At 31.2% G+C, this 23,733-nt stretch overlaps 2 protein-coding genes across 2 annotated transcripts; one reads left to right on the forward strand and one right to left on the reverse strand.

The window, feature by feature from the left end:
• Positions 1-503: 503 nt before the first annotated feature.
• Positions 504-4,848, forward strand: LOC125819041 (rho GDP-dissociation inhibitor 1-like). Its single transcript, XM_049498554.1, has 5 exons — positions 504-1,155; positions 1,940-2,006; positions 3,241-3,459; positions 3,560-3,684; positions 4,468-4,848. Exons 1-5 carry the CDS (start codon positions 913-915, stop codon positions 4,543-4,545), a joined length of 732 nt encoding a protein of 243 aa, XP_049354511.1. The 5' UTR covers positions 504-912; the 3' UTR covers positions 4,546-4,848.
• A 4,754-nt stretch (positions 4,849-9,602) lies between these two features.
• LOC125818718 (BAG family molecular chaperone regulator 5, mitochondrial-like) lies at positions 9,603-11,016 on the reverse strand. Its single transcript, XM_049498231.1, has 2 exons — positions 10,668-11,016; positions 9,603-10,015 (listed from the first exon to the last, which is right to left on the reverse strand). The coding sequence occupies exons 1-2, from the start codon at positions 10,965-10,967 to the stop codon at positions 9,671-9,673; spliced, it is 645 nt and encodes a 214-aa protein (XP_049354188.1). The 5' UTR covers positions 10,968-11,016; the 3' UTR covers positions 9,603-9,670.
• Positions 11,017-23,733: the final 12,717 nt, after the last annotated feature.

A 23,733-nucleotide genomic window follows, 5' to 3' on the forward strand; every position in this document is an offset into this window, starting at 1 on the left:
TTTCCAATATCCCTTTCCATTTCTAAAAACCTCTAAAATCTCTTATTTCTTTAATGTATTTGAGCTACATATTAATGTATCCGAATCAGTATTTAATGTATTCGAGCTACATATTATATATCCGGTTTATTTTATAATGTATCCGAGCTTGTTTTTAATGTATTCGAACTACATATTATGTATCCGAGCTAGTTTTTAATATATCCGAATTATATATTATGTATCCGATTTATGTTATAATGTATCTGAGATACTCTTTAATGTATCCGAGCTACATATTATGTATTCGATTTGTTTTATTTTTTAAGGGATTAATGTAATTACAAACTAAAGAGGTATAAATTGTAATTTCATATTAAAACTATGTGATTCCTAAAATTTATCCATATAATATATCTAAATATACTTTCTTATACTTGATGCTTAATTTGAGTGTCTGTTTATATAGTCGATCAAATTAATTATTATTATTATTTCTCCAAATATTCGGATCACCACAGGACTACTTCCATTATGGCGCCTTTTATTAACTTCCTCAAAATTACCCCTCATTTCTCTCTGTTATTTCCCTTTCATCTATTATTTTTCTCTTGGTGTATTTTTCCTCTTTAACAACTTTTATCCTTTCTGGGTATTCGGTTTTTTTCTTTTTACCACTTTTTCCTTCATATATATGTATTTTTTATGATGACCCACTTCTTGTATTTTAATAAAGATTGATTCTTTTTAGGTTTCTTGAATTTCTTTTTGGAATTTTCTGGTTCTGTTATTATCTTCTTGTTGAGTGAAATTAACGTGAAGTGGTAAGGCTTTTTAAAGTTGTGTAAAATTTCTTGTCAAGAACTTGTCTTTGGTTCATGTCAAGAAGCTGTTTGATAAAATTCCTGACTGAAATTTTTTAGATTAGAAAGTATGGGCTTTGATGACAAAAACAAGGAGGGCAAAGAGGAATCAGCCCCTGTTTGTGAGGGAAAGAAAGGTGGAATTGCTGATTCTGATTCTGAGATTGAACATGAGGTTCATGAGAATAAAGTTAGCAGACAGATGAGTGAAAGTTCAATGTATACTACTGAGGATGAAGATGAAGATGAAAATACTAATAAGATTGAGTTGGGTCCTCAATGTACTCTCAAAGAACAATTTGAGAAAGATAAGGTAAGGTGTCTTTGAAAAAATTGAATCTTTGTGTTTTCTTGGTGCTTAATTGTCTGTTTTTTATGTGGTTTTTGTTTGTAAGATATGATTTGTATGTTCAGTTTTGGGGAATTTAGGATGACAGAGGGAACATATTCTTGGTGCTTAATTATATGCTTTTCATATGTTTTTTTGTTTGTAAGATTGTGATTTGTATGTTCATTTTTTGGGAACTAGAGTTTGAGAAGATGGAAGGAATAGGTTCTTAATTGTATGCTTTCATATGTTGTTTTGATTGTAAGCTATGATTTGTATGCTCATTATTTGGGAATTTAGGATGATGAGAGTTTGACAATGATGGAAGGAACAGGTTCTTGGTATTTAATTGTATGTTTTTTCATATGCTTTTTTGTATGTAAGATGTGATTTGTATGTTCATTTTTTGGGAATTTATGATGATGAGAGGTTGAGAAAATGTAAGGAACAGGTTCTTGGTGCTTAATTGTATGCTTTTCATATGTTTTTTTTTTGTTTGTAAGTTGTAATTTGTGTGTTCATTTTTTGGGAATTCATAATGATGGGAGTTTGAGAAGATGGAAGGAACAGATTCTTGGTGCTTAATTGTATGCTTTTCATATGTATTTTTACTTGTAAGCTGTGATTTATATGCTCATTTTTTGGTAATTTAGGATGATGGGAGTTTGAGACGATGGAAGGAACATGTTCTTGGTGCTTAATTGTGCTTTTTCATATGTGTTTTTTTTTTGTAAGATATGATTTGTATGTTCATTCCTTGGGAATTTAGGACGATGAGAGTTTGAGAAGATGGAAGGAGCAGCTTCTTGGAAGTGTGGATATTAATGCTGTTGGAGGTAAATTAACTGATTGTTTTTGGTTCAAGATTTTCTTCATCAACTTTCATGGATTTATGTGCATTTAGAAATTTATGGCTTTTCTACCCTCATAAGGTAGGGGTAAGGCTGTGTACATACCACCTTCCTTAGACCCCACTTGTGGAATTTCGTTCGGTATGTTGTTGTTGAAATTTATGGCTTTTCATCTGCCTTTTTGTAGATTTTCGTCATTACCCCTGTTTAATCTTTCTTTTTGGTATCAATGACTATCCCTCTTTACAAAATGACAGCTTGAAAGAGCATATCATGTTATATGAGATTTCCTATTTTCAGAACATACTTTTTAGATTGAAGTTTTTTTATTTCTGTGAATAAATCTTGGGAAGGTAACTTTTAGTGGTGTTTCTATTTAATTCCCTGCATTGATCTTTCTTTTGGTCCGCGCAGTGCATGATAAAATTATTAACATTCAAATGTATGTCTTACATAAGAATGTATTTTGGAATATCTTAATAAGATTCAAATCATGTCCATATCCATGCAGGTGAGAGGATGCATATACACTGTAGAATAGTCGAGGTCCGTGTAAGCTGATTAGTCACGATTGTTATTAGCAAACATATATAGGAAAACACAAATCTTGTGGAATTTTTCACATCTTTCAGATCTTGTAATCAAAAGCTTCAAATTAAAATCTCTTTATGCATAGTTTACTGATTGTTAATTGTTGAATTTGAACAATGCTATAGACTGTGAAAAGCAAAGAGGGATCTTGTTTCTATGTGCAATTTGTACATAGAATGGTTCTTGTTTCACTGGCATATGTTCAATTAGATGGATCAATTGGTACATTTGGTAGGATCTTAAGAAACAGATTTGCTTTGGATAAAATTAATAGATTTGGTAACAAGATAGAAATTTGGTTACCTTTAGTGTTAATACTAGTCCCAAAAGTCATGGCACGAAATTCTAAGTTTCGGTTAGTAAATCATGGTAATTCAGTTTGCCATTAATGTAAAATTCTTCTCTGAACGTTGCTGTCATTTGCATGATGTGGTGTGCAAAATGTCACAACTCAAGAAACTTATCTTCTCGAATTTCCTGTAACTAGTTTATTCAATGTTCTCCCCGTGGGATTTGAGACTGGTAAATTCTTAGTGACCTTTCATACAAGAAGCGTTTCTATTTCTCCTACGAAACCATGTGTTTGATAGAAAATTCTGACTCTTGCCTCTGCTGCTTAAAATTGTAGAGTCACTCGATCCAGAAGTGAAGATCTTGAGCCTTGAAATTAAGTCCCCAGGTAGAGCTGATATTGTTCTCCCAATTCCGGAGGATGGAAAACCCAAAAGTCCATGGTTTGTCCTGAAAGAAGGGAGTAAATACCACCTGAAATTCACGTTCCAGGTGAACAATAATATAGTGACAGGTCTCAAATACACGAACACAGTTTGGAAAACTGGTATCAAAGGTACTATGACTACCCCTTTCATCTCCATCTCTTTGTAAAATGTCAATGTGAGGCCTAACAATTTATTTATCTTTTACTTTTTTTCGCAAACCTATCTAAGTGGACAGCATGAAAGAAATGATTGGGGCCTTTAGTCCTCAAACTGAGCCGTATACACATGAGATGCCAGAAGAGACTACCCCGTCTGGCATTTTCGCAAGAGGATCTTACTCAGCTAGGACAAAGGTGATTATGGTTCTCATTTCATGCTTTCAACATATTCTCTGATAGTAGTGTGTTGTTTTATGCACTTTGATTATCGTATTATTTTTCTGTAGTTACTATTCAGAATGATTTGTTATGCTTTCACTTCCCCTATCCTGGAATTCTTTGGACTGTTTTTCCTTGAGCCGAGGGTCTATCGGAAACAACCACTCTACCTCTAAGGTAGGGGTAAGGTTAGGTACACTGTACCCTCTTCATACCTCACTTTGTGGGACTACACTGCGTATGTTGTTGTTGTAGCATATTCTCATCTACCATCCAACTGAGTACGTCCTGTATACCCCAGAAATTAATTTTTTAAGCTTCCACTAGGGTCATGGTGTAGTTTTAAGGACCATCAGCACGTTTATCATGTATTAAATTTTGTGAACAGTCTTTTCTCCAGTATGATAGATTGACAGTAATGTTGCGGTTCATTGCACATGGTCCTTGTCTTTACCTTATAGTAAGGGGACCATTTGAGCTTCTTTGTCTTTTGTTTTCTACTACTCTTCAAGTAAGCATAGGACCAGAAACAGCGACATAGCCAATGTAATCCCACAAGTGAGGTCTGGTGAGAGTAGTGGGCTCAAGTAAAAGTTTAAGTAATCGTAGGACCAGTTTATGAAAATGCCAAATGAAGCAGAGTCATGTCATGGTTTCAAAAACATCATTTTTATGTAGGCATTCTAGACACGTCTTTCATCCCACACACTATTATGTGTATCAACTAATTTGTGGCCTTTTTTTGGTCTTACTTTGTAGTTCCTTGATGATGATAACAAGTGCTATTTGGAGATCAACTACACATTTGATATTAAGAAAGAATGGCAGGCAATATGAAGCAAAAAATCTGTTGTTGCTCGAATCGTTTTCCTAGGACCTTCATGTGCTTTTAGTTCCTCATTTTTTGTCAGTTTTTTTCAAAAGAGGAAAAAGGAAGGGGGAAATGATAGCTTATTTTTGTTTTGGTGAGTGTCATTCAAATAAAGCTGAGCTTTGTCTATGAATGATTAGATTAACCAAGAGTTCTTTTTTTCTTCTTTCTTTTATGTGCTTTAGGTGTGATTGGTTCCTTTTGAATGTCTAGAAATCAAGAAGAGATTGTTTCTAAGGAAATAGAAAAACTTTCATTCACAATTGTCATAAGTTTATTGCATTCTTTTGCTCTCCTTTCAACTAAAGATTTCCAATTTAGGATCTTTGGCTGCTTTTCTCTTCAGCCTATAGTAACTTGCATCTTTTTCTAGTTCAACAACCCCCCCCCCCCACTCCCCCTCCCCCCCCCAACTTTCATCTTTCCTTTTCTTTTCCATAACTGAATTGACATGATTGTTCATCATTTCTGAGTTATAAGCCTACAAAAGATTGACACTTGTCTGTAAACCCCATGTGTTAGATTGTTACTTGTTGTCATGTGATTAGGGAGGTTATGAAAATAGTCTCTTGTGTAGGCTAAGATTGCGTACAATAGATCCTTATGGTTCGATTCTTCTCTGAATTTTGTACGGAGTTTAGTACATTGAGATACTTTTTGTTTAGTTTATCTTTTCTTTATTTGAAGCAAAAAAAGATGAAGATATTTTTCCATTATTTTGACAGTCTTGTTGCCTAAAATCAATTTTGAGAAAACAAAAGATAAGATAATAGCAAAGTGATTTGGGTCCAAAAATAAAAGAAGGAAAGATAAATAAGAAATTTCGAGATTGATTCTTTTGGGTACCAACTACTCAAATCAAGACCACTAAAGACATAATTGCTCATAATGGCAACAAAAGTTATTATTCCATCTGTCTTTTTTTCTCTTTCATCTCCTTTACTTCAAATTCCTTAATAGATAAGTGGATAAACTTGGCCAAACATACTTATCATGACAAGTCCCACCTTTCTCCAACCTAACGAGGAGCCGAGAATCTTAGTAGCTTGATTGATTGACTATTTGAGTTTTAGAAGTGTGATCTCTTGCTTAGTATTTTCTATTTTAAATGAAAAAAAAATGATGATAAAAATTACTCTCATTTTAATTGTCGATTTAGCTCTTTCAAGCTCATTAAAAAAATACAAAATATAATTTAATAAATTATCTTTAATACTAATCTCCAATTTTAAATGGAAAAAAAATGATGATAAGAATTACTCTCACCATCTCATTTTAATTATCGATTTAGCTATTTCATGCTCATTAAAAAAAATACAAAATATAATTTATTAAATTATCTTTACTTATTACATATTTTGTAAAAAAAATTGAGAAAATATTAAAAAAAGACTTTCTTTATAGTTGGAAATAGTTGTAACATTGGTCTTAAAAGTGAAACTACTTGTTTTGGGATAATTTCTTAAAACTAAAGTGACCATTAAAATAGGACAGAAAATTATTACTGAGTGAATAAAATATTTGATCTGTCCAATAATAATTATTCACTATATTATTTTGGAATGTCCAACAATATTTGTTCACTTTATGAAATCAATGGATAATTTTACACTTAGTTCTTAATTTAACCTTTCCATTAATTGTTGTCATTTTTCTATTACATTTTTCAAGACATTGTATTTATTATATTCAAAGAGTGATATAGTAAAATTATTCTTCTATTTATTAATTCTTAAGAAATATACAAAGTCAATAGTGAACAAGTATTATTGGACAGAAAAAGTAATAGGATATTTTAGATAAAATATTTTTAAAAAAACTTATTCTTTCGAATTTCATATCCAATCAAATAGTGTCACGTAGATGCCTTTAGTCCATGAAGAGTAAGAGGGGCAAGTATAGAGCAACAAGGAGATGAGGCACTATTGAGGAAACCAAGACACAGCCAACTTTTAACTGCAATGTACATTAAATTGAACTTAAATGCTCATAAAGACCAAGACCAGAGAGTGATAAATTTTAAGTTAAAATCTGTGCCAAAATATGAATTCTGTCTAACAACTAGGGAAAAAGTTATATTTGATACTTACCTCAAATCAATTTAACTTATACTTTTTCTGACCTTAATTACTTGTCCATCTTTGAATTAATATATTTATTACGTAATAAAATAATGATTGACATAGTGAGTTTACCATTTTATCTCTATTAATCATGAAGTAGATGAATTAAAAACTTAAAATTTTCAAAAAAGTTCTATCTTTTTCAAAGTAATTAATTGAGGATATAATAGGTAAAAAAATTGTCCTTTCTTGATTTATCAAAATGAACAAATAATTAGGAACAACTAAACAAGAAAAAGTGGAAAAGTAATTAGAAACAGAGGAAATAATAACTAGTAATTGACTTAGTAAAGTGAATATTAATGTAATAAACATGTTATATGCATTTGATTTGATGTAAACATTGAAGCAGAACTCTTCAACCCAAACCCATACCCCTCCTGTATTCATTGGAATTCTCACATTTATTTTGGATGGGTCACACTAATAGAATGAAGGGTAAATTTTAGGAATCACATAGTTTTAATATGAAATTTCAATCAATCCCTTTTTAGTTTGTAATTACATTAATCTCTTAAAAAGTAACACAAACCGGATACATAATATGTAGCTCGGATACATTAAAGAGTATCTCGGATACATTATAACACAAACCGGATACATTAAAAACTAGCTCGGATACATTAAAAACTAATTTGAATATATTATAAAATAAATCGGATACATAATATGTAGCTCGGATACATTAAAGAAATAAGGGATTTTAGAGAATTTTAGAAGTTTTAAGAAATAGAAGAGGATATTGGAAATAAGGGAAACATAAAACGTGTATTTCAGTAATTTTTCCAATGAATCAAATGAGTTATGTATCATGAACTTTGTATTGCGCACCAGGTCAAAGACTATACATTTAAAGCATGGACAATTTTTTTAATATGGGAGTCCAATATCGAATAACAAAAATTGAGATGAATCTACTCTGATACCAATTGTGTTAAACAAACACTCAACATTGACTACCCTCTATAAATAGATCTCTTCCCTCTAGTCACCCTCTCATCACAAGTCACAAATAGGGTGTCTTTAAGCAAAGACATTTGTATACAAGAGACAAATGGGAAAGGGAAAGAGGCTAACAAAGACACTACTCTTCGAGTGTTTGATAATTCTAATAATAGTGTGTGACATAATCATTTTGCCTAGTTTTGGTTGTCCTACAGATGGTAATGGATGCAGAAATTGCATAGTAAATCACATAAAAATCGACTGTCCAAAATGCGCGCCTATTATGCGCTGCATGGCCAAGTGCTTGTGGTGTGGAACGTCGCGTTCAAAATGCATAAACAAGTGTGATTGCAAAGGTACTTACCCTAGGCTTTCGGATTGCAAGAATTGTTTGTCACAATGCAAATGTAGCTGCAGCTCTGTGTAAAACATGTCTCATTTTGCATATGTAAGTTCTCTGTTGTATCAAGTCATGTAGAGAAATCAAGCTAAGAGAATAGAAATGGTTGTTTGAAGGGTCTAGTTTATCATGTTATATTCACTTTGAAAGAAATATCAACTGCTAAAATGATGTAGACAAGTGTTTCAATAATAAGAACTGATTTTACTTCATTGAAATGAACTGCATATGCTTTTGTTAGAGTACTATTATATGTATAACTGTTATATAGGTGAATTCAGAATTTAACTTGAATTTTCCCATATTTTGCCTTTTGTATCTTATATAGACTTTTAATAAATAGTAATTACCAACACCTGGACAATCAACTTCGCCTTCAACTTATAATACAAGGATCTCCTCTTCCTTCATTTTGTAAGCTTGCTAGCTTACCGGCTAAATAATCATGTCATTATCTACTAGCTTGGTCACTTTGTGATAAGGCGCTTAAAAAGATTCTGGATTATATATATTTTGGGAACTAAAAGAGTGACTGGTTGAAGGGAAAAGGAAGCCAGAAAATCCAGGGAATCAACGTCCCTCAGACCGTTTGATATCTAGAAAAGAGGAGTTTGGTCGCCATTTAAACCCTTCTCGTGAATAGAGGAAATATCCAATCCAATTTCAATACTTGGTAGGATTCACTAGTTGCTAGACATAGAAAGGCATCGAACTTTTGGGCATTGCTTGGGCCGAGCTAGGCAACTAAGTGATTTACAAGCACCCTCACCGCACACTTTCTATATATCTATCTCCATCCAATCAAACGTGTTCCTGCCATAGAGAATCGGGCTCGGCAAAAACAAGATAGGGACCACACTCTTCGCTTTCTTCCTATGGTGATGCTTTTTAAAAAAAAATCCCATCCAGTGTATGGTACCCGCATTGAGGCCCAAAGTAATTCGGATTCTCATTGGGTATTTCATATAAGGGGGAAACACTAACTATCACAATTTTTTCCTTACCAGGGCTCAAATCCAAGATCTCTGATCAAGGGTTGAGGGATCCAATCCATCCACCACAACCTTGGTGGTGTACTAGATGGGTTCATCAACCTTTAAGTCTTGACACTCCACAACCTTGGTGGTGTACTAGATGGGTTCATCAACCTTCAAGTCTCGACACTTAATAAGTTCCTTTTCTTCATACATTCATCTTTCTTTTTTCTTATCAGATCAGTGTTAGTATTTTCTGCAAATTTTATAATAGAAAAATGCTCTGAAGACATATTAACCATAAAAAGTAATGTCTATGTTGTGGTCTACATCATGAAGACTTTAAAAAGTGTCCTAGTGCAGGAAAGAATTTTTAGATCAAAGTTTCCATTAAACATATAGAAAGAAAATGCTACCATATGTTATTAGCTATGGTGCTCAAACTCTTCAGAAAATGTCGATTGATGTGTGTAGGAGTGCATTTTTGGAGAATCAAGCACATATGCGATAGTATTTTGGAGAGTTTGAGCAACATAGGTTATAAGCACAGAGAGAAGGCAAAAAGGCAAGAGAAGTCATAGACAATAAGATTGCAAATTCAGATACATGTATAGATATTGATATAGATATACATATTAACATATTAAGATCATTGATCGTGGAGAAACCTTTGTAGGCATCGAAATCCTAAATGCTCAGCACAAAACGTCTCTAGTTCATCGCCGCCACCTCTCTCTTTGCATACATCCATTTCCATCCTCTCTACAACATCATCCCAATCCATTAGAAATCCATCCCAGTTTTGAATTTTAGTGTCAGAAACAGCATCTAGTATCTCTTGCAGCCCTACAATCCGGCGACTCAGATCTCGTCTCAGCTCCCTGACTGTTGGATCAATTCCTGGAACTGAGTCTAATCTCAATAGAAGATTCATTAGTGCCTCGTTCATCCTGATTCTCTCTCGTTCACTGGACCTTACAGCGTCAACTGTGTCCTGTTTATCAACAAGTGACATGTTACAAACGTGATTTTAGTGGGATTTGAGGAGAGTAGGATGTACGTAGACCTTACTCCTACCTTACCTTTGTGGGGTAGAGAGATTGTTTCTAATACACCTTCGTTTCAAAAGAAACGAAAACAAAACATGTTTGCAAGAAAAATATAACAGTACACTAGCAAGATACAAAGCAAAAAGCCATGATCAAATTTCGTTCACAAATCATGAGGGATGCGAGGTTTTGGCGGTATCTGACCACAATAACATACTCACTGTAATTTCACAAGTGGGTATGAGGAGGGGAGGACATAAGCAGACCTTACCCCTACCCATTAGAGATGTTGTTTACGACAGATCCTAAACTCAAAAAAATTGAAATCAAAGCAGGATCGAAAAGAAAATAACAGCATCGCAAAATATATACATAATGGCAACATTTCATCAATTTGCAACTACAATTACCAGCTTAAAAATTCTAAATCCGTCACTTTATTTCAGAGTATATGAACTAAAATAAACTGAAATTGTTCGGAACATATATATTTATTCAAAATTTTCATTTATTTTTACTGCATCTACTAATTCAAAATCCGAAATTTTTAGAGAGCAATAATAAAGTGATAGAAGTAAATAATAAATCAGTCAATACCTGCCGTTGGATAAGACGCTGTAAATAATTGGCTTCAGAATTGACGGCTGAGATCTTCTTTACAAGGTTTCGGACTACGTGAGATCTGTAAGCTGACTGTATCTTAACAGCAGCCTTTCCGATCGGAGCCGACGGTTTCCGAAGTTCATTATTTTCCGGCGGGGACTGAATCGGAATTTGGATAATCTTCGGGGTAGATTGGTCATTTTCCGCAAAATAGGTAACTGTAGAAGCACCCACACCAACACGAGCACCAGCACCGACAGAAGAGTAATAGCTAGTTCTACGAGAAGCCTTCATAGCTATTAGTACAGTAGTTCAAAATTTACTGATTTGATTAAATTTGTTTAGTAAAAAAAAGAAATTTAAAATCTACTAACTCGACTAATTCTGAAAAGAGGAAAGAAGAGGGGATGAATGTTGAAAGAACTATATTTATTAGTGTTGAGATCATACTTTTTGGTGGGTATTGCGCATAGGGACCGTTTGGGGACCCCTCTTTTTTTTTTGTCTTTTGATTTTACTTTAACGGCCTTGTTTTCTGGCTTTTCCATACGTTGGTGGGGGCTTGTGGCTGTCGGTTGTTTTTTCTGTATACCAATTTATCGTACTTACCTATGTATTAGTTATGATAGTTTCTAAATTACAAATCAAATAGTAGCTTATTAATTTTACGTGAATAATGTATCTTCGAACTAATTATTAAATTAAAAAAAAAAAAAAAAAAAAAACCAACTATTAAATATGATATTACTTATACATAATTTAATAGTGGTATAACTCACCTCCAAATCAATTACCAAACAAGTGAACAACCCTTTAGAGCTGTTTTTTTATGAAGGAAAATGCTTTTACCGAATTTTTCTTCTTAAAATAAGTGGTTTTTAAACTTATTTTCTGGTGGTTGGTTATTAAGGAGAAAATATTGTTCCAGGAGTATTTAAGTATAGCTTAGGCAAATATTAACAAGGACTTGGACCTTTGTACCGACCCAAGCCTGGTTAGGAACTTAACTCCGACCTTTGAGATCAAACCCCCACCTGACATCAATCCAGTATTCAGATCTTATTGATTCGATTAATTTAAATTTGTGTTACAGGAGATCTAATTATTGTAAATAGTTCTTTATGAGAATTTTTTTCATTCCCAAGTCTGTCGATTATTTTTAACATTTTGTTTGGAGTGCCCAATTTTAGAAAAGATACTCATTCATACATAATATATGTATCAAATTAGTAAGGAATGAGTACATGATGTGCGTAATTTTTATGTACTAGTCATGGACACGTGCGTTGCACGTGTGAGCCATGTTAAGTTATATCATTCTTGTTGTTGCCTCAATCATTATGTGCTACGTCACTACAACAAATGTGATTATCAAGGACAAATAATTTTGTCATTAATAAATCATATTTCGTCACTAAAAATCTTGTGTGACGAAAAAAATTTCGTCAAGTAATCATCCCTAAATGTGCGTCTCCAAAATTATTCAAATACGATTTAGTGCTTCGTCGCTAAAAGTATTATATTAACTACAAAAAGAAGAATCGTCGCCAAATGAATAATTATTTGTAACAAATTTATTTGTCATAAAAAGTATAATTTGTTTGTGGTTAATAGTATCTTTTGTCACTAAAAAGGTTATTATTACCGACAAAATTGTATTGTTGCTAATTAATTAGTTCAAACAGTGACGACACCAATTGTCTCTAAAGTTATATGTATTTCGTAGTTGAACAAATGTAATTTCGTCACTAATGACTACTTTTTATATACAAAAATAAATTTGTCCTTAAATGTATAAATTAGGGACAAATTTATTATTCTAAAAAAGGGTAATAATTTTGTGGTTAAATCTATTCATTTTGTCAGTAAAAGTATTGTTTTTACCGACAACACATATTGTCACTATAAATTATCATAATTAGTGACAATTATAATTGTCATAAAATGAAAAATTAATTCGTATTCAATAAAAAAAGGATAGTGGGACAAATATATTTTTGTCACTAAATGTAGTCAACTTATGTCAAATTTATTTATTTTGTGAAAAAAATATTTTGCCTTAAAAAGTTTAATTTAGTCGTTGCTAAATGTTACCTTTAATGAAAAAATCTTTTGTCACTAATTGCATTCATTGATGACATTTAATTATTTTATATTAGTGAAATTTTTTAAATTATAGAATTGCATAAATTAAAAATTAAATAATAAAACATGCTAGATAATAATGAAATCTATCCATTACAATTAAAAACAATTAAAATATCTTAAGGTACTTTAACAAGCTCCATGAACTAAAGTAAAATATGTCCAATAACAAGAAAATCTAACTGAAATAGAGGAAATATTAATCCTAAACCAAGACAGAAAAGTAGAAATTTCTTCCAAAGTATCAATAATATGGTGATACTTGTCTTGCATTAGTCTTGATTCAATTCTCACTTTTATACCTGTGTAAAAGAGAGAAAAGAAATTCATAAGAGTTAATAAAAAGTAGAATCTGTAACACAATATGATTTTTCATATGTTGTAATGTCCTGTTTTATGACCACTGCAAAAATAAATCATATAGAATGTGAAGCTATATATTAGCTATACATTTGCTACGATAAAACTCTCTATTTGTTTCAGGGCTTAGACTTAACATATTTTAACTATATGAAATGTTTAAGCTTCTAAACTCACTGCTCATAATTCAAAGAATGAAAATTTTTATTCTTCTATCTTGCAATAAGATAGACATTCCTGCTGTTATCTTTTTGTCCAAACCTGTCGACTACCACATTATCTAGTAATTAACTAGTTGACTTTGCCTTCACAAAGTAACACACCTCCAAGACAACTCTATAGAGTAATATCAACTTTAACAATAACAAGAATCTAAGGGGAATGTGTGACAACACCGGAGCATACAATAACCCAAAATGAAGGAAAACATGACAACTTTAAAGGGGATCACTGATTGTATGATATGGAATGCAGATGCAGTGGCAAAGTATCTATGGAATATAGCCAACATGCTAATAACCTTCGAGTAAAATGGGTGAAAAGTGTGTGTATAAAGGGGACTGATTGGTGGCAATATACACCTAGCAAGACAGTTGTTGGTAATGGATACTGTGAAAATGGATGGCTCAAGGCATTAGGAAAATAGTGAACTGCACCAGTGAAACTAGTCTGCTCAAACATGTTGTCATAGTAATCTTACTCTTTTTCAGAGAGCCACATTGAAAGGGCAATCAAAGCATCAGGGAGATCCTCAATGCCTTTTCCTTTAGGAAAATAAAATGGTGCAGGATCGCGGTATGCCAACATTTTATTAAGGACAAACTTAACACAAATTGGAACAAATTTAGCTTCAGTATCTCCTTGTACCTGCTGGTTAAGATCATACTGAATTTTCAGACCTAAGCCCCTATCTAACAAGGTGGTCTACGATCATTAAATCACTAGAAACAGGAGCAAGCTCTATGTTACCGCTAAACGATAAGCCTAGGGGCAAAGTCTCCAAACAAGTCGTAACTTTTCAACAACAGATGCAAAAACATACTCTTTCAAATCAAAGTGGGCAGACTAGGATGAAGTTTAATGTAAAGTTGTTCCAAACAAATTCATGAGATAGTTTATTGATCTTCTTTTCTTTTTCATATCATCTGCTTTAAATTTGCTGTGCAGACTTGATGGGATAGAAAATATATAATGGCTATCAATTATCATACAATAGATCTTTCACTTTGCTGGATCTTTTGTCCAGAGAAATGTAATTAGACCTATCAAATTTTAAAAATCAAGAATGACTTCGGCAGAAGAAAAGTTCTTAGGATAAGCTCATTTTACCATAAATTCCAAACTCTTCAAAAAGTAAAGTTCTTGCTATGACACTTGAACTCTTAAAAAATGTCCGATCCTCCAAAAGTAGTGCATTTTTGGAAGATTCGATACATCTGTAATAACATTTCTAGAGATTCCGAGCAACATAGGTTCTCAATATATGATCATCTTACCATAAATTCATTCACCACCATTTGGTATTTACTATTTGTACCCATCTTTCAAACAAAACTAAGCAGTATATTAATGGCAACTCAAAAGAATCTAAAAAAGAGTTAAAAGATTGTATTTTTGCAGCAGTTTTGATCAACCCATAAGAATAAGATTGACTTTTCCTTTTAGATTCATGAAAGAATGAAAAAAAATGGAAGTTAGTAGTAAGTGCGAGAAAGAAGCTATAAGAAGAGAAAGTGAATTAAGGATTCGTTAACAAAAGAAGAGCAAGTCAAACTCAGAATGTTGAATGAGAGGAAGAAATCAAAACGCTATGCCAATGATATTGGAAATAATGTATGGCTCATTCACACTTCTACTAGTATGTTTTCTCTTTCTACACTAAAACTACACATATCATATGAGTTTTAAGTTATTTTTCATGTAAGGTTTGAATTAAACCATTTAGCACCAACGGTATTACAATATTAACAAAGATTAACACACAATTTTATTCTATTCTAAATTCTAATCATGATTTTGCTTCCAACAGCTATACTGAATTATATATCTAGCACTACCAATCATATATCTAAAGGACTACTGCACTACTAGTAGAGTACAAAAGTATTCCAGTAAGCATATGAACAACTTCCTGTCAATTCTATGGCTAAGATATTAGAAACCTTTCGGAATATCTCCCAACTGTAAAAATGTTGGTTCTATGTGCTACTGATTTCCCTAAGAATACAAAGCTTTGCTATTAAGATTTAAGGAAAATCAAACTATATCATCACTAAATGACCAGATACACCCAAAGCAAGGAGTAAGAGACTGAGAAGGATAAGAATTGCAGCTCTACAATATTGATATTCTATTTCCATAGTCTGAAAATCTATAAAGTAGTGTAAAAAGGAAGAATCTTCTCTTTATATCTACTTAGCTACTTGCAATGTTTCCCATCTATATAAGGTATGCTAGCCTCTTCTACACTATGTCCAGTAAGATTAGGACGCACCTAGGGCGTAAAGTATATGGCATGTTCAATACTAACTTTTTTTTCTTGAGCTAAGGTATTAACGTATTAATATAATATAAATAAAATAATTGATATAAACTATAACTTTTGAAACTGGACTTTACGGGGGCGAAATAAAAATATACCTAAAGTTGGCATTCTCATGGAGCTCCTTCTCTGTTGCATCATAAAAGAAAGTATGCAAAGTTAGATACTAAATGCTACATATTTATATATTTCATAAAAAATAGTAAGCAAAAATTATCACATAAGTTTGTGTTACTTCTAACCTATTAGAAGGCGATGAGTGAGCAAAACATTGCATTTTCCTAAACATTTCCTCTTGGCATGCCACAATAGTATTCAATTGAGAGTTTAATGCTTCTATTTGAGATTGTTGATCTTGTATTTGAGACTGCTGGTCTTGTATATGAGTCTGCTGGTTTTCTACCACAGTTTTAGCAGCATTTAATCGATTCTGTAAATTATTTTGGACACTAGCAGCTTCCTATTTTGCTTTTCTGAGGGAGTCCTCTAACTCTACCGTTTTCCTTTGTGTAGCTCTTGTAGTATTAGGTTTTGGACCATAACCAAGTCCTCTTATGTACCCTGACTTTGTACCAAGTACGGTATCCACAATTTCATCAGTAGTCATGGAAGCCTCTCCCGAAGTATATAGTTCTTACAAATCTTTCATGTTGTTCTGCATAAAAATATAAATACTATTTAAAGGAGAAGACACAACTTCAGAAGAACATTAATCGAACAAACGTGTTGGATAACCATCCTTACATAGTGAGTCTCAGCCTCTAAAGATGACCATCCTTTCTTACTCTTGTAATGAGTATGCTTGTAGAACTCGATTCTGTCAGGCTCTACTTTTTCAGGTTCATTTTCACCCTATGAAATAAGAAAAACAATTGAAATAGCACTGAAGTTTTATTAGTAAAAAAAATAAAAACAATATAACTTACAAGTTCAGCACGAGCCGCTACAAATGCTTTTGATCCCATGAAATGATTAGATTTAAGCTTAGTTCGATTGACCTTGTTTATGTCGCATCGTTTCTACAAAGAAAATATAAATATCATAACTTTAATAATAACGAGAATAACATGAATTTAAATTACCTTATGTTTTGGATCGATCCACATGTCACCAAGTCTATTCCAATTTTCTGGGGTCAACTCTGGCACTTCAATTTTACGAGCTTCTTCTTCTAAGCGTGCACTTTCAAACAATTGTTTTAACTTGTAGCGCCATTGTCGGCTTCTGTTTTTCAGAATATCCTCACAGCTATCTTTCACGTAATGCTCGTCCAAATTAATCTCAAACCTCTCCTAATTATTTGTTTTTGAAGAAACATACAAAACGATCAAAATCCCTTTCATATTAAAATAATAATCATCAAAGCTACTAACATACTAATTAGCTTCAAAGTGAAGTTTCCTTAGAAAGGCATAAATTGTAGTTCAAAAAAATTCTTTGCACTGATAAACGTTGCTATTAACAGCCTATCTACATACCTAAAGTCACTATTTCCTATTCCCAGTGAGGTAATGTTATAATTTGATAAGTTAAGGAGAGACTTTCTATGAAAAGGAAATAGAAAAATTCAAAATTTTCATCATATCATGTGGCTCCACATCACTCTTTCTGAATATCTTGGAAGCTTAGGTATCAGAAACATAGCAGGACATAATAGAGCCCTTCTAATGAAACGGCTATGGAGGTTCAACAATGAAGACGGGTGCTCTCTGGAAAGAAGCGGTTTTTTGCAAAACCTAAAATACTATCACATTGGTCCACTAATGTATTCATATCTCCATATGGTGTTGGTCCATAGAAGAGCATAGCAAAGCTATGGGATATTTATTAACCAGCAATGCAGCTACAAAAGAAGATAATGACATTCACATTAAAATGGTGTAAACAGAACTGTATAGAGAAAGTAGAGGAGTTGGTTGATTTCCTAGGTACTTTGTAAAGTTTAGATTTGAATCTCACTCCCCTGTAACATGTTTTTGGTGGTAGCCAGCAGTCCTAATGCTGAAGAATACAATAGTACTAATTCTCAAAAGGAAAATTGGAAGGAAAAATGGTCAAGGAACACTACTCTACAAAGTAACTTTCCTACTCTCTTCTCAATAGCCTCTAATTCAGACACTATTATCTCCCAGAACAAAAAAAATAATGTCAGGGCACCATTGTTCAAAATAGAATTTCCAAGACCGGGAACTAGATAGTTTGCTACAATTACTATCCAATCTGGATTGTTGTTGCCTTAATGATCACAACCCATAGAGAATCTAATGGGATATGATGACAAATGGACAATACACAATGAAAGAATGGTATTCGTTATGATGTCCTCACAATTATATGATAGAGAAGTGGCCTTAGAAGCTTATTTGGCATACCAAAGCCCCTCCCAAGGTCAAATACTTCATCTCATGAGGGTAGTGTCACTCAGGACAACCTTAGGAGAAGGGGCATGACAAAAGTCGATAGATGTTTTACGTGCCAACAAGCTTCTGAGACTAACAGACTGTTGATTTTTTAAATTTATTTTTTTATGACGTATACATGTTAATTATAATAGTTGCTAAATGGCACAAGTTGATTGTGGCAATACTTATTGTGGGAGTTCTACAAACTATTGTAACAATAAGTTGTGAGTATTACTATTCACTGACCTTTTTAGTGCATTATAAAAATTAATGGTTTTCGTTTTTATTTTATTGTAATACAACTTAAAAATATGCATATGATTTTTATTAGCTGCAATTGTTCCAACGGATCTTGATATACACCTTTTCATTGAGTTCTTTTGTTGGACGTGTAAATGACAAACTATTTGAAAACTTGTTGAGACACTTGATAGTTTTGAAAGATTTATTTGTATTTTCTTAAAATTCAAATTATCTTAATGGTGTTTTAACATTTGATTTTTTTTGTTATGAGATATAGTCTATATCGCTTGTTGCACTGCAATATGGTTTAGTATTTTAGAAAAAATATTATGCTTGTGTGGTGCTTAGTATATAATCTTCCTCTAAAATATTTTTGTGTTGGTTAAAAGGTTGTTTAAAATTAATGATGTTATATTTTAATAACTGTGAATCTTTTCTCGTCGTCCATAATTGCACTATTCCACTTGGAAATTTAGGTTGTAGCAATTTGAACATATATTTTGTTGTGACAATTTTTTTTTGTAACTAAATTGTAGGTTAAATAGAGACAATAATACGATTGTCACTAATTTTTTGAACTATTAGTGACAAAAATGACGGTCACAATTGAATATAAAATTTTGTGACTAAAGTTTACTTTGATTAACTACAAATTCTAGTGCGTCACCTATTGTCAATATATTTTTTTGACAAAGTTTTTCATATCTAAAATCTAACTAATTTTAGGACAAAAAATGATTTGTCACTAATGAATCAATATATATTTTCGTGACGAAAAAAATTGTATCCAAAATTTATCTAGTTTTAGGACAAAAAATAATTTGTCACTAATATATCAATGTACTTTTTGCGACAAAAATTTTTTGTATACAAAATTTAACTAATTTTAGGACAAAAATGGTTTGTCTTTGATGTGTCAATATATTTTTTGTGACAAAAAATTTTCGTATTCAAAATTTCCCTAAATTAGGGACAAAAATGATTTGTCACTAATTGAGAATATCATTAATGACAAAATAATGTGTCACCGGTGACTTCAAATTCGTGGTTAATAGTACTCAACAAATGGCGCCAATTTACTTTTTGGTGGGAAACTCAATTGGACAAAACTTTGCCACGATTTTTTGTGTTTCGTCACTAATAATATAAGCCTCATGTATTTAACCACAAAATTTATTTTTTGTCACTAAAAGTGAACAATTAGTGACAAATTTCATGTCGTAGCTAAAAATTTTGTAGCTATATATCACATTTGTTGTAGTGACCGGCCTCATTGCCTAAGAGTTATAATTAGTAAAATGACATATTTTAGTAGTTATTCCTACTACAACCCATAAAATAGGATAAGAGGAGAAGTATAACCAAAGTACATCTTTGAGTTCTCTCTTTCATTTGATTTCGTGTAGTTTTTCTTGAACAATTCTATTCGGGTCCATTACGAAAGCAAAAAAAGATTACACGTTTTTAAATTTAAAAAGAAAGAAAATTATGGTGATATTCAAAATCATAAAAGTTATAAGAGACATGCACAAACATCCTTAGACCACAAAGTAACATGGTGAATATAATATTAAGCCAACTATTATTAAATATTAATAATAAAGTAGAAATAAAGCAATTCACGTTATATTAGAGTAGTAAAGCAATCTACTATAAAGGAAAAAAGTAATTAACCATCACATTATTCGTAATCTCATAAGTATAAGTTTCAAAATGGTAGGGAATTAGCAGAAAATATGGGGAAAAATAACCTGAGCGTTGTAGTTGTCGTTAAGAATTGACAGAGAGAAGAAGAGAAAACTGACAAAATGATGGAAGTGATTTAACACTTTGCCACTTTGGTGTCGACTTTTATAAAGTATTGTATAATATATGTAAATGATATGCGTAAATGTTAATATAATTAAGAACTTCTTGACCACATTTTCTACTCTATAGAAAAATAACAGAGAATAGAAAAATGCTTGTAACACACTATTATCATTGCAGTAACAAAAATAACTTTCAAGTGAAAATCGTAGACGAACTATAAAGTAATAATGAATCTATTAGATAAAAACTTACCAAATATTTCCATCAACTCGTGGAATTAAATAGAAAGAGAACTATAATATCATCATCATCATTGGTAATCACTCTAATTTAATTTCAACATGTGATACGGAATTCTTTGAAGATGGAAAAAGGTTTAAAAACTATCACAATGTAATTGGAATGAACTCAGAGACCACTATATATAGTTAGATTAAAAGTTGAGTGGTCAAGTAGAGAGTTGGAAAGGACAAAAATAAATAGCAAATTAGATATAATTTATACTTATAATGGTATATGTACTTCTAGTAACGATTGGCAAAATGATACAAAGAGATCTCATTGAATTTGTGAAGAAAAATGAGGAGGGAGACAGGGAGGATTTAGCAGAGAAGCCGTTTTTTATTTACTCAATGCTAAGCTCCCTTACCAACTTTATTCTATATATTTTCTTCTTTGAGTCATTAAAGTTGTTTACTCTTTCCAATTAAATTGAATTTGTTCCTCTCCTTATTTAAGATATAATTATTGTATATAGTGAAAGATGTAATTCAATTCCAAAATCTCCTCCTCTTCCCTTATTTAAGGCTCATAAATCATACTGTAATCATTTTAATTAGGAAAATCATTTCGAAAATTGAGATTTTATTGAAATACGGATGAAAGTTTAAAAAATCTGAAAAAAAGAAAATATAAACATATATAGATGCTGAGCTTTGGAGGTGTGAAATCACCATTTTCATTTCCCAACTATATAGTTATATATAGATTTTCTAAGCCAAATTTCGAGTAAAATTAGAATTGCACGGTTAGTAATTTTTTTTTCAAAAACAAATAAATAGAATGAAGTTGAACCAAAGAGATCTAGAGCCGTTAATTAGTTTTTAATGAAATGATAATGATGAGAAAAGTTTTTGGGTATAAATGAATTAATGATGTGCCAAACTATATTTATAATTTTTTAGTTTCTAAAGAGTAAAAATACACTTACCCACTTTTTTTTAATTTTATTTTTTTTTATTATTATTATTACTATAATAATAATAATAATATTATGGTTACTATTTAAAGTTTAATTTTATTTTATATATATATATATATATATATATATATATATATATATATATAGGAATTAATCTAAGAAAATTCAAAAGTCATTACTATTTTAATTAAATTTATTATAACATTTAAATTATAGGAGGGTAAAATCGTTTAACTTTTGACTTGAGTTCTTCCCACTTATAATATAACTAGTCTCTGGGTACGTGTGTTGCACGTGTATCCTATGTAATTTTATTTTAGATTGTTAGAACGATTACAATTCTATGAAAACATGTATGTAATGAGAAATAAAATGCAACAATTACAAATAATTAATCATTAAAAGTGTGACAAGAAACACCAAACAAGGGGTGCATTTTAATGTTTAAAAGCAATTCGTTATAAAGTAACCAACAGTACATCTGAACTTTGGTTAGTAGTAGCAAACTTTCACTAAAGTCACAAATAACTAATTTGAGCCTGATAAAAATATAGAAAATCGTAGAAAATTAAACTAAAGAAGTCTAATAGGGGAGAAAACACACAAAAAATATACATGAAAAAAATACAATATACACATCCTTCTTAAAATTTTAATCATAACAATGCATATGGACAAAAAAGGGAGGACAGAATTACTACATAATTTTTGGAAGGATAGAATTACTAAATAATTTTTGGAGTTCTTGTCTACACCTTCTCCCATAACCAATTAAAATTCAAGAGTCTTCTCATCGAATCAAAATAAATTTTATATATATATATATATATATATATATATATATATATATATAATGATTAACAAATCACTTTGTTACTTACTAATGAATATGATCACTTTATGATTCTTTAGCTTGCAATTAAGTTAGGAGGTGAAAAGGTTCTAAAAACATTATGATAATTAATATTTAGCTTATGAAAGAACTTATGTAGCACACCTATAAAAAAAAATACAAGTTTATCATTTCAAATGATACAAATAGAAGGATCTGCCTAAAAATGCAACATAAAATAAAATTATACATAAAATGTATTCATAGAGATAAGACCACACTAAATAAAACATAAGTGTATGTTTGTCATAGTTCCGATGTATCCATTTGAATTCCATACAGTGGAGGGTACAAGCCTATTTATAGTGATATAACCCTTTAAATTTCATACATAACTGATTATTGTCTTTTCATTTTTTATACACCCCTACAAATTTCCTAATTACGCACCATTCAACATGAATTTGTTGCTTCCTAGGCACCTACTCAAATAACCAGGGGTGCATGTTTAGATGCTTGCGGTATGCATCGGAGATGACTTCATTATAAGTATCACAAATTCAATGTAATATAGTACAATCACTCTTACAATTTAAAATAGTCATTTTACATCTAACAATAAATTATTATATTTGAAATAGAACTATAATTATAAGTATGCAACACACTAAAAGATCATTCACAATGGTATACCTATCATTTTACTTTGTTTTCAAGATTTTTGGAGGTTGATTCCTTTCTATATGACGATAACATCACCTATTAGAAAGTTAAAATTGTTAAAAATCAAGCAAAATAAAGGGAATAAATGAAAGAGATCCTGTCATAGTACTATACCTAAGAATATACCTAAAAAATTCTTACTTTTATTTTTCAATTTTTCACAGTCTTATATGATTTTGCCTCTAATTCAACTTACAAATATATTTTTCCATTTAAAAAAACATAAAAAATTTATTTTTAAAAACAAACGTAATTAATTAGCAGTCAAAAATTTAACCACATAACCAATTAGAGAATATTCTAGAAGAATACGTAAAGATAAAAGCTATTCAATAAGGTGATGGTTACACTTCCCAACTTATTTGTCCTTCTGTCATTTAATATAATTTGATTACAAATTTATAATAATTTAATGGTAATATTTTATGAAATGTTTTCTTACAATTTTGTATAACTTGAATATTGAAGAAATAGTTCATGACTAATCAGTAAAAATGTCCTTCAACTTATAATGGATATTTCGGTAATTCATTTTTTCAACTTAAAAGGCTTCCACTTTCAAAATAATAATATAATATATGCAAAAATGAAAATTTAGAAATTAATATAACATAAAAATGAAAATTATGTTTTGGAGACTTAAGTACAATGAATTATGAAGTATAATATTATATTTTATCCCAAAGATAATATTTATTATTGAAAATGGTATTCATTAGTAAGTATATTTCGAGATTTTGAAATGTTAAAAACAATTGATAAATAAAAAAAATGAGAAAAATAGACTTTTGCAATGAACA

The sequence above is a fragment of the Solanum verrucosum genome, unplaced genomic scaffold, assembly GCF_900185275.1.
Source record: "Solanum verrucosum unplaced genomic scaffold, falcon-dt-bn FXZP01000252.1, whole genome shotgun sequence".
NCBI classification, from domain to species: Eukaryota; Viridiplantae; Streptophyta; class Magnoliopsida; order Solanales; family Solanaceae; genus Solanum; species Solanum verrucosum.

Excerpts from the sequence above, each read along its gene's own strand:
- LOC125819041 (XM_049498554.1), top strand. The coding sequence starts at position 913 with ATGGGCTTTGATGACAAAAACAAGGAGGGCAAAGAGGAATCAGCCCCT. Across the intron at positions 1,156-1,939 it reads AACAATTTGAGAAAGATAAG|GACGATGAGAGTTTGAGAAG; the intron begins GTAAGGTGTCTT and ends TTGGGAATTTAG. Across the intron at positions 3,685-4,467 it reads CTTACTCAGCTAGGACAAAG|TTCCTTGATGATGATAACAA; the intron begins GTGATTATGGTT and ends CTTACTTTGTAG.
- LOC125818718 (XM_049498231.1), bottom strand. The coding sequence starts at position 10,967 with ATGAAGGCTTCTCGTAGAACTAGCTATTACTCTTCTGTCGGTGCTGGT. Across the intron at positions 10,016-10,667 it reads AGCGTCTTATCCAACGGCAG|GACACAGTTGACGCTGTAAG; the intron begins GTATTGACTGAT and ends GTTGATAAACAG.